Source organism: Megalobrama amblycephala, unplaced genomic scaffold (genome assembly GCF_018812025.1).
Source record: "Megalobrama amblycephala isolate DHTTF-2021 unplaced genomic scaffold, ASM1881202v1 scaffold568, whole genome shotgun sequence".
In the NCBI taxonomy this organism is placed as follows: Eukaryota; Metazoa; Chordata; class Actinopteri; order Cypriniformes; family Xenocyprididae; genus Megalobrama; species Megalobrama amblycephala.
In genome coordinates, this window is record NW_025953478.1 from 20071 (window position 1) to 41812 (window position 21742).

Consider the following 21742-nt stretch of genomic DNA (forward strand, 5'->3'; position numbering starts at 1 on the left):
TATCTGATTATTTGTAAGTGTGAACTCCTGAAATTATGTTTTATTAACAAAATTTGGGAGGAGCAACGTTCAAATAATCTGACTAATCATCACGTCATTTCAGCCAGCTGTTAGCAATCAGTAATCAACATATCTACCCAATCAGCATGAGTGAAAGCATATATATATATATATATATATATCAATCAATCAATCAATCTTTATTTTTAAAGCACATTTAAAAACAGCTGATGCTGACCAAAGTGCTGTTCATGTCACAAACATAAAAATAACATAAAAAAAAAAAAAATCATAAAAAGCTAAGGAAAGGCTAAGAAAAAGAGAAATGTTTTCAGGGATGACTTGAATGTGGCAACAGAAGGGGCTAGCCTGATATATAAAGGTGGGCTATTCCATAATTTGGGTCCCACAACTGCAAAGGCCCGATCACCTCGTTTTTTAAGTCGAGTTCGTGGTACAACAAGTAAGCACTGGTCACATGATCTTAAGGTTCTTGACGGGGAGTGGCAAGAAAGTAAACTGGTCAAGTACTCAGGGGCCAGATTGTTAAGAGCTTTATAAACATAAAGTAAGATTTTAAAATCGACTCTAAATTTGATAGGAAGCCAATGTAAGGCTGATAAGATGGGAGTAACAGAATCATGCTTGCGCATCTTAGTGAGAAGTCTAGCTGCTGAATTTTGAACCAACTGTAATCGAGAAAGAGATGATTGGGAGACCCCATAATAAAGAGAATTACAGTAGTCCAGACGTGATATAACAACAGCATGGATCAATGTTTGAAAATCACCTTTAGATAAAAATTATTTTACTTTTGAAAGCTCTATATATATATATAAATATATATAAAGTGTCTATATATATATATTTCGTCTTCCATGATTCCTCTTTCATCCTACCTCACATATGCTCAATAATGTTCATGTCTGGTGACTGGGCTGGCCAATCCTGGAGCATCTTGATCTTCTTCGCCTTGAGGATCTTTGATGTGGAGATGGAAGTATGCGATGGAGCACTCTTTTATGGTTGGGAATATAAGAGGTAGCTAAGATCTCTAAGCATTTTAGACTATTGATGTTGCCTTCCACCCTGCAGATCTCTCGCACACCCCCATACTGGATGTAACCCCAGACCATGATTTTTCCGCCACCAAACTTCACTGTTTTCTGGGTGAATCTCGGATCCATGCAGGCTCCAGTAGGTCTCCTGCAATATTTGTGGCGACTGTGGTGTAATTCAACAGAAGATTCATCTGAAAAATCCACCTTCTGCCACTTTTCCAGCGTCCATCTTTTTAGCAGGCTGTGGCCTTTGGCAAATGCCACACGGTTTTTCAATTGTCTTTTGTTTAGTGCTGGCTTCTGGGCACTGATTCGACCATGGAGGCCATTTCGAGACAGAATCCGACAAACTGTTCTGGTTGACACCGGGACTTCAGGTGACCAGGTCTCGTGGAGCTCTGTTGCAGTGGAAAATGGGCTGGCCTTGGATTTTCGAGCCAACAAACGGTCCTCTTGAGCAGTTGTCTTGTGGGGTCTGCCTGACTTGGGCTTGTCAAAAACATCTCCAGTCTCTTCAAATCTTTTTTTTATCCTCTGTACTTGACGCTGAGACACATTGAAGGTGTTTGCCACATCAGCAGTGGATCTGGTCTTCAGCCTCTTGATAATCAAAACTTTAGTCTCAGGGTGAATCTTAGGCATGTTTGCAGAGGTCTAGTTGCAGTTGATGTGAAGGTCTAGTGTACTGGGGTTCTTTTTATACACACCTGAGACCTAATTGATCCATTATTAGTCATAGGTGAAGCTAATATGACAAGGCGACAACACTTATGTCTTTGCAAAAATTGACTCAATGGCCTTTACCAAGCTGTGAATATTAGAATACTTTTTGACAGTTTCGTTTTGCACTGAAACATTATTACAAAAGCTGTTGGGATTAAAATGAGCCATTTCTTGTAAAAAAATCTTGATTAGAAATATATTTCAGCGGCACTTCAGGTCAATTTGTACACAAGCGACAAGACTTTTGTCAGGGACTGTACATTCTTCAAGCTGCCTCCCCTAAAACTCTGCAATCCATTATGCATAGAAGCAGCAACTACAGCCACCCAAAAAGGTCTCGGCTCCCGCAGGAGCTCAGTTTTCTGGCCAATTTGTCCACTGCCACAGCAGTGATGTCACCTAGGCTCCCGCAGGAGCTCAGTTCTTCTGGCCAATTTCTCCACTACTGCAGCAGTGATGTCACCTCGGCTCCCGCAGGAGCTCAGTTCTTCTGGCTATTCTCTCCACTGCCGCAGCAGTGATGTTACCTCCGCTCCCGCAGGAGCTCAGTTCTTCTGGCTATTCTCTCCACTGCCGCAGCAGTGATGTCGCCTCGGCTCCCACAGGAGCTCAGTTCCTCTGGCTATTCTCTCCACTGCCGCAGCAGTGATGTCGCCTCGGCTCCCACAGGAGCTCAGTTCCTCTGGCTATTCTCTCCACTGCCGCAGCAGTGATGTCGCCTCCGCTCCCGCAGGAGCTCAGTTCTTCTGGCTATTCTCTCCACTGCCGCAGCAGTGATGTCGCCTCCGCTCCCGCAGGAGCTCAGTTCTTCTGGCTAATATCTCCACTGCCGCAGCAGTGATGTTGCCTCCGCTCCCGCAGGAGCTCAGTTCTTCTGGCTAATATCTCCACTGCCGCAGCAGTGATGTTGCCTCGGCTCCCGCAGGAGCTCAGTTCCTCTGGCTATTCTCTCCACTGCAGCAGCAGTGATGTCGCCTCGGCTCCTGCAGGAGCTCAGTTTTCTGGCCAATTTTTCCACTGCTGCAGCAGTGATGTCGTCTCGGCTCCCGCAGGAGCTCAGTTGTTCTGGCTATTCTCTCCACTGCCGCAGCAGTGATGTCGCCTCGGCTCCCGCAGGAGCTCAGCCCCGTCTAAACTCACCTTCACTGCCACAGCAGTGATGTCGCCTCGGCTCCTGCAGGAGCTCAGTTTTCTGGCCAATTTCTCCACTGCCGCAGCAGTGATGTCACCTCCGCTCCCGCAGGAGCTCAGCCCTGTCTAAACTCACCTTCACTGCCACAGCAGTAATGTCTTCATCCATATGACGAGAACTGTCCCGGCTCTTCAACCTAACCCTTCAAACTGCACATTCAGCCTATGCAATGCAATTTTTGGGGGTCATCAGTAATGTTTCCGGCTGCTGTCCTGCACTGGTTTTAAATTTTTGGGGGATTACTTTGGGTTCGGGCCAAAATACCGAGCTCGGAGCCCTCTCCTCGGACAGCATGCCAAATACGCATACTACTACGTATACTATTTACTATCTGATTATTTGTAAGTGTGAACTCCTGAAATTATGTTTTATTAACAAAATTTGGGAGGAGCAACGTTCAAATAATCTGACTAATCATCACGTCATTTCAGCCAGCTGTTAGCAATCAGTAATCAACATATCTACCCAATCAGCATGAGTGAAAGCATATATATATATATATATATATATATCAATCAATCAATCAATCTTTATTTTTAAAGCACATTTAAAAACAGCTGATGCTGACCAAAGTGCTGTTCATGTCACAAACATAAAAATAACATAAAAAAAAAAAATCATAAAAAGCTAAGGAAAGGCTAAGAAAAAGAGAAATGTTTTCAGGGATGACTTGAATGTGGCAACAGAAGGGGCTAGCCTGATATATAAAGGTGGGCTATTCCATAATTTGGGTCCCACAACTGCAAAGGCCCGATCACCTCGTTTTTTAAGTCGAGTTCGTGGTACAACAAGTAAGCACTGGTCACATGATCTTAAGGTTCTTGACGGGGAGTGGCAAGAAAGTAAACTGGTCAAGTACTCAGGGGCCAGATTGTTAAGAGCTTTATAAACATAAAGTAAGATTTTAAAATCGACTCTAAATTTGATAGGAAGCCAATGTAAGGCTGATAAGATGGGAGTAACAGAATCATGCTTGCGCATCTTAGTGAGAAGTCTAGCTGCTGAATTTTGAACCAACTGTAATCGAGAAAGAGATGATTGGGAGACCCCATAATAAAGAGAATTACAGTAGTCCAGACGTGATATAACAACAGCATGGATCAATGTTTGAAAATCACCTTTAGATAAAAATTATTTTACTTTTGAAAGCTCTATATATATATATAAATATATATAAAGTGTCTATATATATATATTTCGTCTTCCATGATTCCTCTTTCATCCTACCTCACATATGCTCAATAATGTTCATGTCTGGTGACTGGGCTGGCCAATCCTGGAGCATCTTGATCTTCTTCGCCTTGAGGATCTTTGATGTGGAGATGGAAGTATGCGATGGAGCACTCTTTTATGGTTGGGAATATAAGAGGTAGCTAAGATCTCTAAGCATTTTAGACTATTGATGTTGCCTTCCACCCTGCAGATCTCTCGCACACCCCCATACTGGATGTAACCCCAGACCATGATTTTTCCGCCACCAAACTTCACTGTTTTCTGGGTGAATCTCGGATCCATGCAGGCTCCAGTAGGTCTCCTGCAATATTTGTGGCGACTGTGGTGTAATTCAACAGAAGATTCATCTGAAAAATCCACCTTCTGCCACTTTTCCAGCGTCCATCTTTTTAGCAGGCTGTGGCCTTTGGCAAATGCCACACGGTTTTTCAATTGTCTTTTGTTTAGTGCTGGCTTCTGGGCACTGATTCGACCATGGAGGCCATTTCGAGACAGAATCCGACAAACTGTTCTGGTTGACACCGGGACTTCAGGTGACCAGGTCTCGTGGAGCTCTGTTGCAGTGGAAAATGGGCTGGCCTTGGATTTTCGAGCCAACAAACGGTCCTCTTGAGCAGTTGTCTTGTGGGGTCTGCCTGACTTGGGCTTGTCAAAAACATCTCCAGTCTCTTCAAATCTTTTTTTTTATCCTCTGTACTTGACGCTGAGACACATTGAAGGTGTCTGCCACATCAGCAGTGGATCTGGTCTTCAGCCTCTTGATAATCAAAACTTTAGTCTCAGGGTGAATCTTAGGCATGTTTGCAGAGGTCTAGTTGCAGTTGATGTGAAGGTCTAGTGTACTGGGGTTCTTTTTATACACACCTGAGACCTAATTGATCCATTATTAGTCATAGGTGAAGCTAATATGACAAGGCGACAACACTTATGTCTTTGCAAAAATTGACTCAATGGCCTTTACCAAGCTGTGAATATTAGAATACTTTTTGACAGTTTCGTTTTGCACTGAAACATTATTACAAAAGCTGTTGGGATTAAAATGAGCCATTTCTTGTAAAAAAATCTTGATTAGAAATATATTTCAGCGGCACTTCAGGTCAATTTGTACACAAGCGACAAGACTTTTGTCAGGGACTGTACATTCTTCAAGCTGCCTCCCCTAAAACTCTGCAATCCATTATGCATAGAAGCAGCAACTACAGCCACCCAAAAAGGTCTCGGCTCCCGCAGGAGCTCAGTTTTCTGGCCAATTTGTCCACTGCCACAGCAGTGATGTCACCTAGGCTCCCGCAGGAGCTCAGTTCTTCTGGCCAATTTCTCCACTACTGCAGCAGTGATGTCACCTCGGCTCCCGCAGGAGCTCAGTTCTTCTGGCTATTCTCTCCACTGCCGCAGCAGTGATGTTACCTCCGCTCCCGCAGGAGCTCAGTTCTTCTGGCTATTCTCTCCACTGCCGCAGCAGTGATGTCGCCTCGGCTCCCACAGGAGCTCAGTTCCTCTGGCTATTCTCTCCACTGCCGCAGCAGTGATGTCGCCTCGGCTCCCACAGGAGCTCAGTTCCTCTGGCTATTCTCTCCACTGCCGCAGCAGTGATGTCGCCTCCGCTCCCGCAGGAGCTCAGTTCTTCTGGCTATTCTCTCCACTGCCGCAGCAGTGATGTCGCCTCCGCTCCCGCAGGAGCTCAGTTCTTCTGGCTAATATCTCCACTGCCGCAGCAGTGATGTTGCCTCCGCTCCCGCAGGAGCTCAGTTCTTCTGGCTAATATCTCCACTGCCGCAGCAGTGATGTTGCCTCGGCTCCCGCAGGAGCTCAGTTCCTCTGGCTATTCTCTCCACTGCAGCAGCAGTGATGTCGCCTCGGCTCCTGCAGGAGCTCAGTTTTCTGGCCAATTTTTCCACTGCTGCAGCAGTGATGTCGTCTCGGCTCCCGCAGGAGCTCAGTTGTTCTGGCTATTCTCTCCACTGCCGCAGCAGTGATGTCGCCTCGGCTCCCGCAGGAGCTCAGCCCCGTCTAAACTCACCTTCACTGCCACAGCAGTGATGTCGCCTCGGCTCCTGCAGGAGCTCAGTTTTCTGGCCAATTTCTCCACTGCCGCAGCAGTGATGTCACCTCCGCTCCCGCAGGAGCTCAGCCCTGTCTAAACTCACCTTCACTGCCACAGCAGTAATGTCTTCATCCATATGACGAGAACTGTCCCGGCTCTTCAACCTAACCCTTCAAACTGCACATTCAGCCTATGCAATGCAATTTTTGGGGTCATCAGTAATGTTTCCGGCTGCTGTCCTGCACTGGTTTTAAATTTTTGGGGGATTACTTTGGGTTCGGGCCAAAATACCGAGCTCGGAGCCCTCTCCTCGGACAGCATGCCAAATACGCATACTACTACGTATACTATTTACTATCTGATTATTTGTAAGTGTGAACTCCTGAAATTATGTTTTATTAACAAAATTTGGGAGGAGCAACGTTCAAATAATCTGACTAATCATCACGTCATTTCAGCCAGCTGTTAGCAATCAGTAATCAACATATCTACCCAATCAGCATGAGTGAAAACATATATATATATATATATATATATATCAATCAATATATATATATATATATATATATATATCAATCAATCAATCTTTATTTTTAAAGCACATTTAAAAACAGCTGATGCTGACCAAAGTGCTGTTCATGTCACAAACATAAAAATAACATAAAAAAAAAAAAAAAAATTCATAAAAAGCTAAGGAAAGGCTAAGAAAAAGAGAAATGTTTTCAGGGATGACTTGAATGTGGCAACAGAAGGGGCTAGCCTGATATATAAAGGTGGGCTATTCCATAATTTGGGTCCCACAACTGCAAAGGCCCGATCACCTCGTTTTTTAAGTCGAGTTAGTGGTACAACAAGTAAGCACTGGTCACATGATCTTAAGGTTCTTGACGGGGAGTGGCAAGAAAGTAAACTGGTCAAGTACTCAGGGGCCAGATTGTTAAGAGCTTTATAAACATAAAGTAAGAATTTTAAAATCGACTCTAAATTTGATAGGAAGCCAATGTAAGGCTGATAAGATGGGAGTAACAAGAATCATGCTTGCGCATCTTAGTGAGAAGTCTAGCTGCTGAATTTTGAACCAACTGTAATCGAGAAAGAGATGATTGGGAGACCCCATAATAAAGAGAATTACAGTAGTCCAGACGTGATATAACAACAGCATGGATCAATGTTTGAAAATCACCTTTAGATAAAAATTATTTTACTTTTGAAAGCTCTATATATATATATAAATATATATAAGTGTCTAATATATATATATATATATAGACACAGTCGACTCACCCATATTCTTCGGCAGTTTTATAGCATCCCTCCACCATCCCGTCTCCTCACACTTGCCTGGTTACTTTCCTAACCAGAATACGGGGAGTACTCTGGGTTCGGGCCAAAATACCGAGCTCGGTGCCCTCTCCCCCAAATACGCATACTACTACGCATACTATTTACTATCTGATTATAAGTGTGAACTCATGAATAGTCATGAGGTGAATATTAAAGGATACGCTTCCTGCACTTCACACACCCATCACACCAGAACCGTTTTCGGAACCGAAACTTAAAAATCTTGCACGGTTCCGGTTCTTTTAAAAAAAACACTACCGGTTCTGGATGAGAGCCGGTTCTCCGTTCCCAACCCTACCAATTGCTGCAAATCGCATGCAAATACTGGCAGGGTTACCTGGCAGTATAAAAGGCGAGGAGAGCAGCAATTACCTCAGAATCTCTTCCTTCACGCTCATCGTCGAAGTTGCACCTGAGGTGATTTTCTGCAGCATCTGCGCGGGCCCCGTCAACCCACTGGATACCCACCCTCACTGCGTGGCCTGCCTGGGCCTGGCCCATGCTGAGGCAGCCTTCCTGGACTCTGCACGCACTGTGCAGACCTGCCGGTGCGTATTCTGAGAGCCAGGAGGATAGAATACAGCCGCTGTCTCTTTTTCTGGATGCGTAGAGAGCCATTCCGGGCATATCTCTTCAGTTCAGTTCGGGATTATTCTGTTCAGTTCAGACGCAGACCACCCCGTTTCAACGGCGTGGTCCCATCTTTAACGTTACCCCAAAACACCCTGATTCTAAGACAGGAAGTTCACAGTCTGCTTGCGAATGGAGCGATAAAACACGTCCCTCCGAGTGAGCTGGAAAGCGGGTTTTACAGCCACTATTTTGTTGTGCCCAAGACAGACGGGGGCCTCCGTCCTGTTCTTGATCTGAGACCTATAAACCGAGCCCTTCAGAAGTGTGCATTCTAGATGACAATGTTGAAGCAGATCCTGGCCCAGGTTCGCCCTGGGGACTGGATCGCATCTGTGGATTTAAAGGACGCTCACTTCCATATTCAGATAGTGATGCGAAGATTTGCGTTCGAAGGAAAAGCATATCATTACGCTGTTCTTCCGTTTGGCCTGGTGTTGGCCCCCCCACACTTTCTCAAAGTGTGTGGATGCAGCGTTATCCCCTCTCAGAGAGAGCGATATGCGTATCTTATACTACCTGGATGATTGGTTGATTTTAGCCCATTCACAAGATGTGCTGATCAGTCATACAAACACATTGATGTGTCATCTGGAAAGCCTGGGGCTACAAGAGAATATGCAGAAAATATATAATCTCTCTCTGACTCCACATCCTTCTCCAGAACCCCTTCCCTCTTCAGTTGGACTTTGAGGTGCAAGGATGTGCCTTAGGGGGTTAGATGTCAAAGTCATGTTTTGTGTAGTTTCATTATTTTGTTCTGTTTATTGTCACTGTCTTTGCCCGAGTTCTCATTTGTTACCATGATTTGTAATGGGTTTCACACCTGTTCCCTGTTCTGTTGATTACCTATCGTTCATTGTTCGCTGCCGTTAATGTGTAGTTTTTTGTAATTCTTAGTGTTTATTAATAATCTTCTGTCTAGATTATTTCTTGGTTTTGTGACAGAGCTCTGTAGTGAACGGCACATTCCAGGGCCCAGTTTATGGCCGGGCCCCTCTCTGTCCGTAACAGTGGACAAAGGTTTGCTACATTTTGATTGGATCTTGGTGGACTAACACAAACAAACTGTCCAACGCCATCAGATAAAGATGTAAGGACAACATCCAGACCTCTCTTAGAGGGCAAGAAGAAGACCTCTTGTACCATGCCTGGAAAGGACAGGACTTCTCATTGGGCCACAGGCAGTTTCTGCCCTTCACCCATCTAGAGACTACTTCCTAAGGTTGGCCACAGACCGCCATAGTAATTCCTCTGGACCTTAGCAGCAATGGGTGAAACAAAGAGAGATCACAAAGATCCATCCGAATCCATTCAAAACTCTGTTTGAAAACCTTAGAACTGATGCAAACTATTTATTTCATACTTTTAATTCACAGAAATAAGTATTCTCAGTGTCAGCTATTTGTAGTACATCTGACACAAATTCAGCTGTTAACGTACAGTTGAATGAATGCATGACAGTTCAATCTTTTTCCATCATGTTTAGTCTCTATTTGTTTAGAATATTGCCAAAGGTATTCTGGTGGTGGTTTGGAAGGTGATAAATGCATTGGTAAACTTTAAAGACACTGTAAAGACTTCCAACTTTGTGCTTTAAGCAAATGAGTTCCACAGGGGAAAGAAGGGTGGGCCACACTTTGTGTGTCCCCTCTGATGCCAGCAGCCAATCACAGCACTTGAATGGAGAAGCGCCAAATTGCAGTCTCCTCCTCATCAGAAAGGGATAAAGGTACCCTTTCAACAGACACTCCTTGTTCTGAGTCTGCCCTTCAAAGGGGAAAGACATAACAGATATAGCATTCTGGGTCTTAACTCTGTAAGGAGTGAGACATTAACAGATATAGGGCCCTATAATACACCCGGCGCAAGGCGCAGCGCAAGTGTGTTTGCTAGTTTGCGTCCGGCGCCGTTCGCGTTTTCCCGTTCAGCGCCACGTCCTTAAATTAGTAAATGCATTTGCGCCAGTTAGTGCGCCCATGGGCGTGCTGATCTAAAAAAGAGGTGTGTTCAGGCGCATTGCCGGCACGTTGCTATTTTAAGGAGCTGAAAATAGACTGCGCCATAGACCAACTCAAACCTGGTCTAAAGTCTAAAGTCAATGGCACAATATTTTTTTGTTAGAGCGCGTTGGTAGAAACTGCGCCTCTGGGCGCGTCCACAGTGTGCGCTGACTTTGCTTATTACACACAAGGATGCGCATCACACAAACATGCCAAATATTAAAAACAAAAGGATTACAGTGTAAAAGAATATTATTGTGTAGGCTACATAAATATAAAAATGTAATGATGAATAGTCATTGCGTGTATTAGAATTAGGCTACCTATTTTCAATTCAGCCTATTACTACTTATAATGATGAACGAAATTGGCTAATTAATTGAACAATCGTGCCAATACACACACATATATATTAACTGACTCATCGCGCGGAGCTATTTGAAAGCCTGCATTTGCAAGCCTGCTTTAACTTCGCGCACAAGTAGATTGGTTTCTTCGCTTGAAAAGCATTCAGCTTTTCCGCCAACAAATTCCGCCATGTAAATAGCAATCCGCCATGGCGCGAGCGCATCTCGCTCTTAAAGGGAATGGGAGATGACACTCTGGTTGGTTTATTGAACGTTACGCCCATTACTCATTAAGAGAATAGGGACAACCCATTTCAAAAATGCGCCCTGGCGCACGGACCGTTTTTCCGTCGTTAAAATAGCAAAAGTGGATTTGGACACACCCTGAGTGCACCTGCGCCGTGCGCTTTACACTTTGCGTTTAGATCGTTAAAATAGGGCCCATACTGTTCTGAGTCTGTCCTGCACGGGGATAGACATTAATACATTGTTCTGAGTCCCGGCTTGCAAAGCTGAGACACAACAGATACACCGTTCTAAATCTCCCATCAGGTGAGACACAACAGATATACTGTTCTGAGTCTGTCCTGTACGGGGATAGACATTAACAGATACAACACCGTTCTGAGCCTCTGGTCCATCCAGAGAGACAACAAACAGATCCCATGATCTGAGTCTACAGCTTGTGAGGCAGCAACAGAGACGACCACGTTCTAAGTCTCCAGCTTGTGAGGAAAGAGACATCAACAAACACTACGTTCAGAGTTTCCATCCAGCGAGACAGTAACAACATCTGCAACAAGGTTAAGCTCAGGAGAGCAAACCTTCACTCCAAGGTACCTTCATCTGCATGTTCCAGATTTTTAAGGACCTTCTGCACCTACACCAGGGCCTCATCTGCGTGTTCCAGATTTTAGGACCTTTTGGTGCTCCAGGAGATCAGCATCCCACAGAGCTTTGTGTTCAAGACTGTTGAAACAGATTTTGGCTCCTCTCCCCACTGCATTGTCACCCCACACAACCAGTGGATGACGTCACCATCGGACCAAGTGGAACGTAAATATCACTTAACCAAACCTCTTTCCAGAGACCTTGGCATTGTTGTATATTATCAGTATATAACTTCCCAATTCCCATTAGATGTAATATAGCTGATGTTAGTTAATAACAAATAATCTCTTGTTTATTTGTTTGGTGCATAATAAGGTCCTCCACCTTATTATTTTCAGAGAAACAGTTTATCTTTCCATAAGATAACGTAACTCTTCCATAGCCACACCCAGCTTAATCACTTGTATTCTATGTCTCTTATGCACTTTATTCCTTTATCATAACATGGTATTCATTTAGTAGTTGTGTTAGTTATTCTGGACCCACTTTATATTAAGTGGCCTTAAGTACAGTGTACTTACATTTAAATTAATCATTTGATACAATGCACTTATTGTGTACATACAAGTTTTTACATTGTACTTATATTTTAAAAACACCTGCATGTAATTAGATCTGTAATTAATTTCTGTAATTACATTTATAATTACACTGTTGACCCATCCCTTAACCCTTACCCCTACCCTTAAACCTACCCAAACCACCAAAGCTTTCCCTAACATTAACCGTATCCCACCTCAATAGCAGCAAAAGTGTTTTGCAATTCAATATGAACCCAATAAGTACATTGTACTTATTTTTTGATGTAAGTACATAGTAGTTAAGCCCACTTAATATAAAGTGGGACCGTTATTCTTGTTTATCTTTTTGTTAATAAAATTTATTTTATTACACTTGTGTCTTCCTTGTGCTGATAATACAGAAGAGGCTCTACAAGTAAATCAGCTGACCACTTTACGTTAATCTAAATGAATGAAAAGCCCCTGTTGAGAGTGTTCTCATACCGCCAAGGTAAAAGACCTTGACTGGTGCCCTGAACAAGGGGCCATGTGTATGCGTTTTTGTCATGTTTGGTGTGAGCACATGGCTTGTCATGTGTTTCCTTGTGCCATGTGCTCTCATAGGCTTGTTCGACTTGATGCAGCGCTGCACAGAAAATTGGCGGCTGACTTAAAGCAGTGCATGCCGGTTAGAGATTTTGTCTGACTTGAGACAGCGCCGACGCCATGTGACTGTGACTGTGACATATGGCATCAAAGTACCGCAAGAGCAATTCTAGAGTGCCTGTGCCAGATTCACCACATGACAACGATCACGTGTGTTTCTTATTTATTCTGAAACCTTCAGTTCCACTAATGCTCAAAAATCTGTATTTTTATTACAGTTAAAGCTCTTTCCATGTAGTCGCGATGATATACAGTATTGTATCATTTTTGTTTTAAAAATGTAGACCCCACTTCATTGGTATTTAAATAATATATGCTTATGTTGAACTTTATTCATGTTTGTATTAAACTACACAGCCACCATGACACATTTCTACTGTAGTTGTCTACATGTTACATAGAGCTGATTAAAATGTTAACAACTAATAACTTTTATACTAACAATTTATCGTTATATTGAGTAAAATAACTCGACCAAACTAAAATTTGATACTGACCTGCACTTTTGATTTCTTTCAGTTTTCTTCCCTTCTCCAAAACTTGGTGTTCTCTGGCAGCTGCTTTCTCTTCCACATTTTTCATTGTAATCTCCAAATCCATCAGCCTGCTCGCATCAACTTGAAAAAAGCAGCCATTGTTTTCAGCAACAAGTTTCTCTATCTGCCTAAATAATTCCTTCGCCTGGGAGCCATCTGTATCAAGGTTAGTGTCAAAGCCAACATATCTATTTCCACATTTTTGAGTAAGCTTGTTCAAGTTTTCCCCTTCACTTTCTACATATTGCTCTATAGTTTTGTCACCCAGTTTTGTGAAGACTATTATGGTTTGATTCCAGATGTCATCACCAATGAACTGCACATGACTCTCGGCCACTTTCCTGTGCTTCTCTGAGAAAGCAAAATCAACCTCTATCACCAGGAGAAAAACATGAGGTCCAGGTGGACAGATATTTGTGCTCCTAACAAGCTCCGCTTTCAGACGCTCTGGGGTGTCACATAACTGAAAAAACTTCCACCAGCCTGGGGTGTCCACAAGAATGATTTTCCTGCCATGTATGTTTCCTTCCATCTTCACACACTGTGTGGTTGTTTGGTCAGATTTACATTTAACATTTAAAAAGGAGTGTGCCACATTACTCTTACCACTCTGATATCCTCCTAATAACACTAATCGCAGTTCTGTAAAACAAAAGCAGGAAGAGAAAAGAAAGTATTGACTTTGATATATATGATATATGATTGTGATATGATATATATGATTATTATATATTATAATTATGATATACTAATTACCTAGTATACATTTTATTTATATTTTTAAATATTTTTTATGAAAATTATTTTAAAGTGTTTGACCACAAACATATAAAACCATATGTTCCACAAATACTACTACTAAACATAATAATACTAGAAAGAAAGAAGAATAGAAAGAAGAATCGCCCCATCCCATGATTTTTCTTGAAACATTAATTTGCTGTCTCTTACCGTCTGCCATTGTAAAAGCCAAATAAAATATCTTGCTTGAAATCAATTCTCCTCTGTCCTTTTTAGAGTCTTTATTGCAAATTTATAAAATAAAATTCATGAAAATGGTTGCATTTCATTGTAAAATGGCTTTTTTCCTTATAAAAGTCCCAACCACCGTGAGAGAGAAACTAAAACTGGTGCATGTTTGGACTATCACTGCTTTCATCAACATGTTTTACGGGAACTAGACAAACCAGTAATAGGCAAATACAAACACATTTTTTTTCTCAAGCCTCCAAATTATAAGTGTACTTACTGATTGTCTTTTCAGCATGAAGTTAGCTGGAAAATGACATTCTAGAGAAATAGCCTGAAATATCAGAGGATATTGCTTTGTTTTAGGTCACTGCAACTTAGAGTAACTTAACTTGTCATTAATCAGATCATCTGATCATCCATCCATTTTTTCAACCACTTGTACTGGTTAGTGAGAGAAACAAGAAGAACAGAAAAAAAAAAGAAGAGACGGACAGAAACACAACAACCAAAACTCAAACAGGTGCATAGACTTAATTGAAATCAACTGAGAGAAAAAAAAAAAAAAACATTAAATGTTTCAGCAGAGGATGATTAAATCTTTACAAATCATCTTCACTTATTCAAAGCAATTTGACTTTGAATTTCTTTCAAACGTCTACAATAATTTGTATTGAGAATTGTACTGCTAGTAATCATTTCCATCAGACGTTTATCAGCCCTCATCATCTTCTCCTTTGTGAAGGCTGTGTCATCTTGCACAACCAGTAGAGCTGGTTCAGCTGCTTGAGCAGAGAGTGATCCACATTTAAACTATTGTCTTGTTCCTAGTATACCAACCGTGTGTCACTTATTGGAGGGCAAAACAAGGCTTTCCTCCACTGCCTGCCAGTTATATTTAGCAGGTTTGAAAATACAGTGATATCAAACTCAGACCATATTAATTATTCACACTATATTCAGGCAGGCAGACGAGCCCATAATGTTCACCATCACCATCCACCATAAAACTGTTCACATAGCCTAAGAGTTTACATAAATCCTCTAGACCTTCAGCCTGAAGGTCTTTGGCTAAGGACCGCCCAAGAGGACGTTTGACTGACATGTAATGCAACCAATCACCTTTTTGTTCCACAATAAAATGTAAAGTCAGATCGGTGTGCATCTAATAAATTATTAATTCAAGAACGTTGTGCAAGTTTACTGCAACAATGGAGCTGCGAACTTCACATATTTTGAAAATCCAGCATTTAGTTGATCCTGGTAAGCGCTCATTGTCACAGTTGTAAACACAACGGCTTTCTTCTTCCAGAATGCGACACACACTTCTCACGGACATTAGATAGAATTCAGCCAACCAGATGACGACTTTGAAAATGTGCCATATGCATCAAACGTTCAGCCAGCGGTCTGTGGGCGCGACGTCTGAGGCTGAGACTAATGAATGATATTTAGACTAACTAATGAATTATATTTTCTACAAACGAGTAACCATATTTTTGTCTTGCGTTAGTCATGAATATCACCTGTCATAGTGACAGTGACTAAAGTAAATATCAAAAATGGTGATGCCACATTAACACAATACTACATTCTAAATTATTTACCTTAATGAAGCTTTTTTCAAACATTTGTTAATCTTAGTTAATATTAAGGGCCAATCCTTTACACAACACTATTTTCAAATAAAAATTAAAAACTTTTTATGCGTTCTGACCGTTAATTTACACAACAATGGCATTTTGGGGGCCTAAAAACGCAGACTTTTAAAAACTGGTTTCAAAGTGCAAAATTTCTGAAAACAATACAATTATCATCTCCATTTAAACTACAAAAATGCAAATTTGTGAAAGCGGTGACATCATGCACATCTGTATTAAAGGTGCTCTAAGCGATGTCACGCGTTTTTAGGCCAAAACATTTTTTGTCACATCCAGCAAACATCTCCTCACTATCCGCTAGCTGCCTGTCCCCTGAACACACTGTAAAAAAACGCGGTCTCTGTAGTCGCCACAAGCTCCAAAAACAGCAACAAAAACTACCTGGTGCAGCCTGGACCACGAAACATAATAAACATGCTCCAGCCAATAACCGACAAGAATGATTTTAAATGCGTGTTCATGACTGTTTCAGGAAGCACGGAGGGGAGGGGGAGGAGGAGGGAGGGTCTAGCTAGCCTCTGTTTTGTTTGACAACACTTCGAACGTCAACAGGAAGTTACTCCACCCAGGATCGCTTAGAGCACCTTAAAGTGTTCAGTTTATAGGCATGGAGTGTTTCTTTACAAAGTGTCATTGCCAACTACTGGCCTGGCATGAATAATACAGCATTTTTATTAGTTTTTGTGGGTCTGTGTGAATTGACAACATTTTTTTTTTTATAAAAGTTATTTAAATGTCCTAATTGAACTAAGGCCTAATCCTGCTTAGTCTAAGCCCTGTATGTGAAACCAGGCCTAAATGTCTAAATGAAAACAATATTTTACAGGTTGGTCCCGAGAATGTGCATCTGCTTTCTAAAGCAAAATGATTTTAATTGACTTGCTTTTTTTTTAGCAGCTTATTGAATTTTGCCATTTTAGGTGGTCGGGCTCTTCCTCTTTCATGGTTTTGGCTGCTCTTGTCCTATAAATGGTGTACCTTCTGTTTTAAGCTTCAAGCCTGTAAGGGGTTGTTATCTTAACTTGATTTTCAGAACAATAAATGAACACTCATACAATAAGTTACACAGAAAGGCTGTTACAAGAAAACAATTTCATTGGAAAAATAAGCACAAAATGTAAAGCTCAGATATTTTTAAATGTTACAAAGCATTTGCTATGCAGTTTAAAAGCAATACCAGGGTTCTTATGGGTAAAAAGCAATGTTTATTTTTTTTTTTCCCAAAAAATGAAAAAATGATATGTAGTACTTTGATATGTAGATTATTTTAAAAAGTTTACTTACACACACACACACACACACACACACACACACACACACACACACACACACATTTATCTGTTTATCTGTTTATACTGTAAGTGTTTTGATGTGAGATAACCAACCCACATTACTTTCTCACATTCAAAATGGCCAAAGTATGCTCTTTGCGGTCAGTTGCAAATTGTTGATTAGCTTGCACTGGTCTACTGTTGTGGTCTTTAAACATAAGCAATATGTAGAGAAAACACCCTAGGAAGTAAAATTAGCTCAAATTAATAAAGAGTTGTTTAGATTACGACCGAGCAACTGATTCGTCCAGCGTTCATTTGCTCGAGCCGTAATAAGCTCTTGTAACGGATATAAATATCCAACAATCGTGAAAACACTGATTAGAGCACGGTAACTTGAAATCGACAGTTTAAGACATTAAATCATAAAGCACATAATACAAGACACTTTCTTTTTAAAATCTACAAGAGATTTGATTTATTCTAACACAAACTAACACAAAGGCACGCACACACACACACACACACACACATACATTCATACGCGTTGCAGTAAGAAGGAAATGAGAGAGAAAGAGTTTTGAGAGAGAGGAGAGAGAGAGAGAGTGATCTGATTAACAGAATTCCTATCAATGCATTTCAAAGATCTGACCTGAACGAACCATGAATCATTAAATGCACCAGTTCAGTTTTAATCTGGAGGTACTTGCTTGCGTCGACTTTGAATGTGAATATCCCTCGTTGGCGTGTAGAGAAGAGTTTTCCAAGTCGATGAGTTGTCGCAGGGTATTCAAGGTCCGTGTTGTGTTCGGTAGAACCCAATCACGTCTGAACTTGCTGAAAAATTAAAGGGAAGTCTCTTCGTCGCTGGAGTTAAAGTTGAAGCGGCAGAAGTCGTTGGTTGAACTTTGTGCGAAACTTAGAACACGAGACTTTCAACGGAAAAGAAAATTAAAGAAAGAAAAGAAAAGTGAGTGGAAGTTGGATGGCTTGAAATGAGCAGCTTGTCTGTTCTTCTTGTTACTCCATTGTTCTTGGTACTCTGGTCATGGCTGACCGGTTCTTTCTTCTGTTGCTCTGTTTTCCTTGACCAGAACTAACCAACTCCTACTATCTGGCAATGACAATTTAAACTTAGTTGTTTGTCACACCTCTGAGGAGTTTTGTTTGATAAGTCCATTAAAATTGTTGGAACAATTTCGAAGCAGTTTTATTTGTAGAACAGTCTCTGTTGAGTTTTCTGTGAGGTTAGGTCTTTTAGAGAACAAATGGGGCCTGCATTGTTTCCTCTGTTTCTTTGATCTGGGTGATCAAAGAATCTTATCTTCCTGGTGACCATTTGGTTTGTCACTCCTCCTGTTATCAGGAGCGTGGGGTGTCATAAAATTAATCCGCCTGGGTTTACTCCGCAGACGAGCTGGAGTCGGAACTTGATTCTGAATTAGGATTATGTTTAAAAGAATCATCTGAATGATTCAATTGTCTGGTTCGTCCACAGTTCCTACAAATAGCAGACCCTCACTTGTGTCTGTTTCAGGATGTGTCGTGCTGACCTGATTTCTTTTATGTGTGTTTGTGCTTGTGCCACCAGTGACCTTTTAAGATAACTGCACCCACACTGGTGTAGGAGAAAACTGCCGAGATATGCACTTTGGTCAAAACAAGCTGCAAAAGCTTTTAATAGTACCACTCTCAGTAAATGACTGACTTATTGCTTACATTTCATTATGGTTCTAAAATATTTGTTGGGAGAGTTGGTTTTTATGTCAAAAATGAATGCTGTTTACCTGTTGACAGGAAAGTCAAACTGGATCAATGCATTGCTTGCAAATGATTCAGTGTGGAACTCTTGTCTTTTCTAAATTGAGTTACAGTTGTGGCCAGAATTATTAGACCCCTTCCTAAATATGATCAAAGATGACTCTAAAAATAAATCTGCATTGTTTATCCTTTTGATCTTTAATCCATAAAATTAGCAAAAATCTAACCTTTCATTGAAGGAAAAGAATTGAAAGTGGGGGGAAAATAACATTAATAAATTACTTTACTATGAGCAGAATGTTGTGCTTTATTAAATAATTTTTTGGTTCTTTTTCTCCTTTTCAGACAACAATAATCAAAAAGCATGGGATTCTGTGTTACTTTGCTTGATATCCTCCAATGTTGTTTTTGTGATAGTAATTATCACACTCCTTGTTGATCACTGCAAACGCTGGGGAAAAAGGCATAGAGGTAAAATTACACCCACTCTTTACATTAGTTAAGGAGAGTTTAATTGGATAGGCTATTGATCCAGAAAAAGTATTATACAGTGTAATATACAAATATGTTGTGCAAACTCTTTAAGTATTCAATCACAAATGTATATGGCAAAGTTTAACTAAATGTCTGTACATTTTGAAGGATCTACAAATCATACATCATGTGAGGTAATTTTCTTTTTCAATTGTCTTCTGTACTATAATATATATATTACTAATACTTTAAATATTACAAATGTTGATTTGGTTCTCAAGCAGAAAAAAAGCTGTGCATTTAAAAAAAAAAAAAAAACAGATTAGAGATTCAGATGTGAATTACGCAGCTGTGAGTTTTGCCTCTGCCCCTCCAGCCAGAAAATCAAACAACAGACATCTAGCTGAATACAGTCAAGTGAACTACAAGCCAACAGATCATATGATTTAACAGAATATCTCCACAAAATTATTTGCCTTTCTGTAAACATTTATTATTGTATTGAGATTGATATTTCAAAGGAATCAATTACTGTAAATATATATACAGAGTTCATCTTCTATTCACAAAAAATACACTGTTATTGATCAAAGAAATTAAAGATAATAAAAGCAAGAATCTGTTTATGAAAATGACATGCATACTATAGTAATAACTGCATGACAATAATAAAATTGAAACATGCATCAGAATGTCTTAGAAGCTTAAAGATTAATCTCTATCCTGTTGAGTCTTGTCACATTCCTCACAGCTGGAAACACTTGCATAGTCTGATGAGTTATATCTTTGATACCAGTCGTGCACTTTAGCCAAAGACATCTGTATGTCCTCATCATCGACACATGAGGACATGTCTGCTATAAGGAAAAAAACAAAGCTTTGGTTTTCTGACATCTGACAGTTTTTCAAAAGAAACGCAAGTACGTGACTTGAAAGTTGAATTTGCAATTTGTTGGTTGGCAGCACAGAACTTTATTAGCTACCAGCCACTTGGTAATGCGTATATAAATTCAACTTTTGAAAGTTTTCAAAATTAGTGAATCATATAATTTTTCCTGTAACTTACCATTGGCATCCAGGCATTTTAGTTTATATTGGATCCTAGAGCTGTCTACTGCTTCCCGACGATTCCATTCCCTCTCAAGTGCATCTTTTAACTGGTGTTTGTTGATAAATAATTCTGTATTTATTGCTTCTCCACTTACTGCAAACAAAAACATATTGAGGCAATTAAAGTGAGCTTAAGCCACTGAGACCAAAATAAATTTATTGCAAAAAAACTAAACATACAATCAAGAGGCAACTCTATGCTCTCTCCTCGTTTGACAGCTGTTTGTGGGCTGATTGTTTTCAACATCTCTTTCATTATAGCATCACTCCTCTCCCATTCTTCATTAAGTAATTTTTTTACATCCTTAACTGGAAGCCACTCCGATAGGGCTTCTCTTTCTTGAGACTTCTTTTTCTTTTCCTGATGTTCATCATTGCTTTTCAGCAGAGCACTTTCCATTATCATTTCCTCAATCTTCTCCAGTAACTGATTTACTTGGGTGCGATCCTCTCTCATGCTCTCAAACACATGATATCTGTTCCCACACATCTCAATGAGTCTCACAAGGGCATCCCCTTCACTTTCAATGTGGTACTCAATTGGTTTGTTTCCTAATGATCCTCCCCATGTGAAGAGCACCATGGTTTGCCTCCAGACCTTTTCTCCAAGCGGTCTCATGTTGTCTAATATGACTCCCAACTGCTCTTCTAAAAACGATGTGTCTGCTGGAATAACCAAGAGGAAGGCATGGGGGGAAGAATCCATTGCCTTCAAGATCTCAGTTTTCACTGAATCTGTGTTCAGTTGTTGCGGAAGGAATTTCCACCAGCTTGGTGTGTCCACCACAGTGATCTGTCGTCCATTCACTTCTCCACATGTCCGGACACACTTCATAGTCTTGTCAAATGAAATGTCAGTGCCCAAGATGACACTGCCAGTTAATGTCTTGCCTGACAGGACCCAGCCCAGCAGCACAATATTCAGAGGTGTAGCATCATTTCCTGCATCTGTTGAATTTTTTTTTGTAATATATATAAAATACATAGAATTAATAAATATTTATAACTATAAATAAAATATTATTTTATAATATTGTTATAAAATATTGGTTATATTTATATGATATTAATATATTATAAATAAAATATTAAAATATAATTTTATTTTTATAACAAACTGATAATATACTCAGTAATTAGAAAATTTTATTTATTAGAAACTTTAGTATATTGTCACAGTCATGTCTTAATTTTTCTAGTTTAATCATGTCGTTCTGTTTAAATCCATTGTCACAGTGTTTACCTGAGTTCTTATTTGTTACTAAGTAGTTTCGCACATGTTCCCTGTTCTGTTGATTACCATCCTCTGTGTATTTAACCCTTAGT

At 40.5% G+C, this 21742-nt stretch overlaps 1 protein-coding gene across 1 annotated transcript; it reads right to left on the reverse strand.

Moving 5' to 3' along the window:
* Positions 1-19222: 19222 nt before the first annotated feature.
* LOC125262049 (GTPase IMAP family member 4-like) lies at positions 19223-21372 on the reverse strand. The gene is made up of 3 exons (XM_048180607.1): positions 20597-21372; positions 20373-20510; positions 19223-20163 (listed from the first exon to the last, which is right to left on the reverse strand). The coding sequence occupies exons 1-3, from the start codon at positions 21249-21251 to the stop codon at positions 20018-20020; spliced, it is 939 nt and encodes a 312-aa protein (XP_048036564.1). The 5' UTR covers positions 21252-21372; the 3' UTR covers positions 19223-20017.
* Positions 21373-21742: the final 370 nt, after the last annotated feature.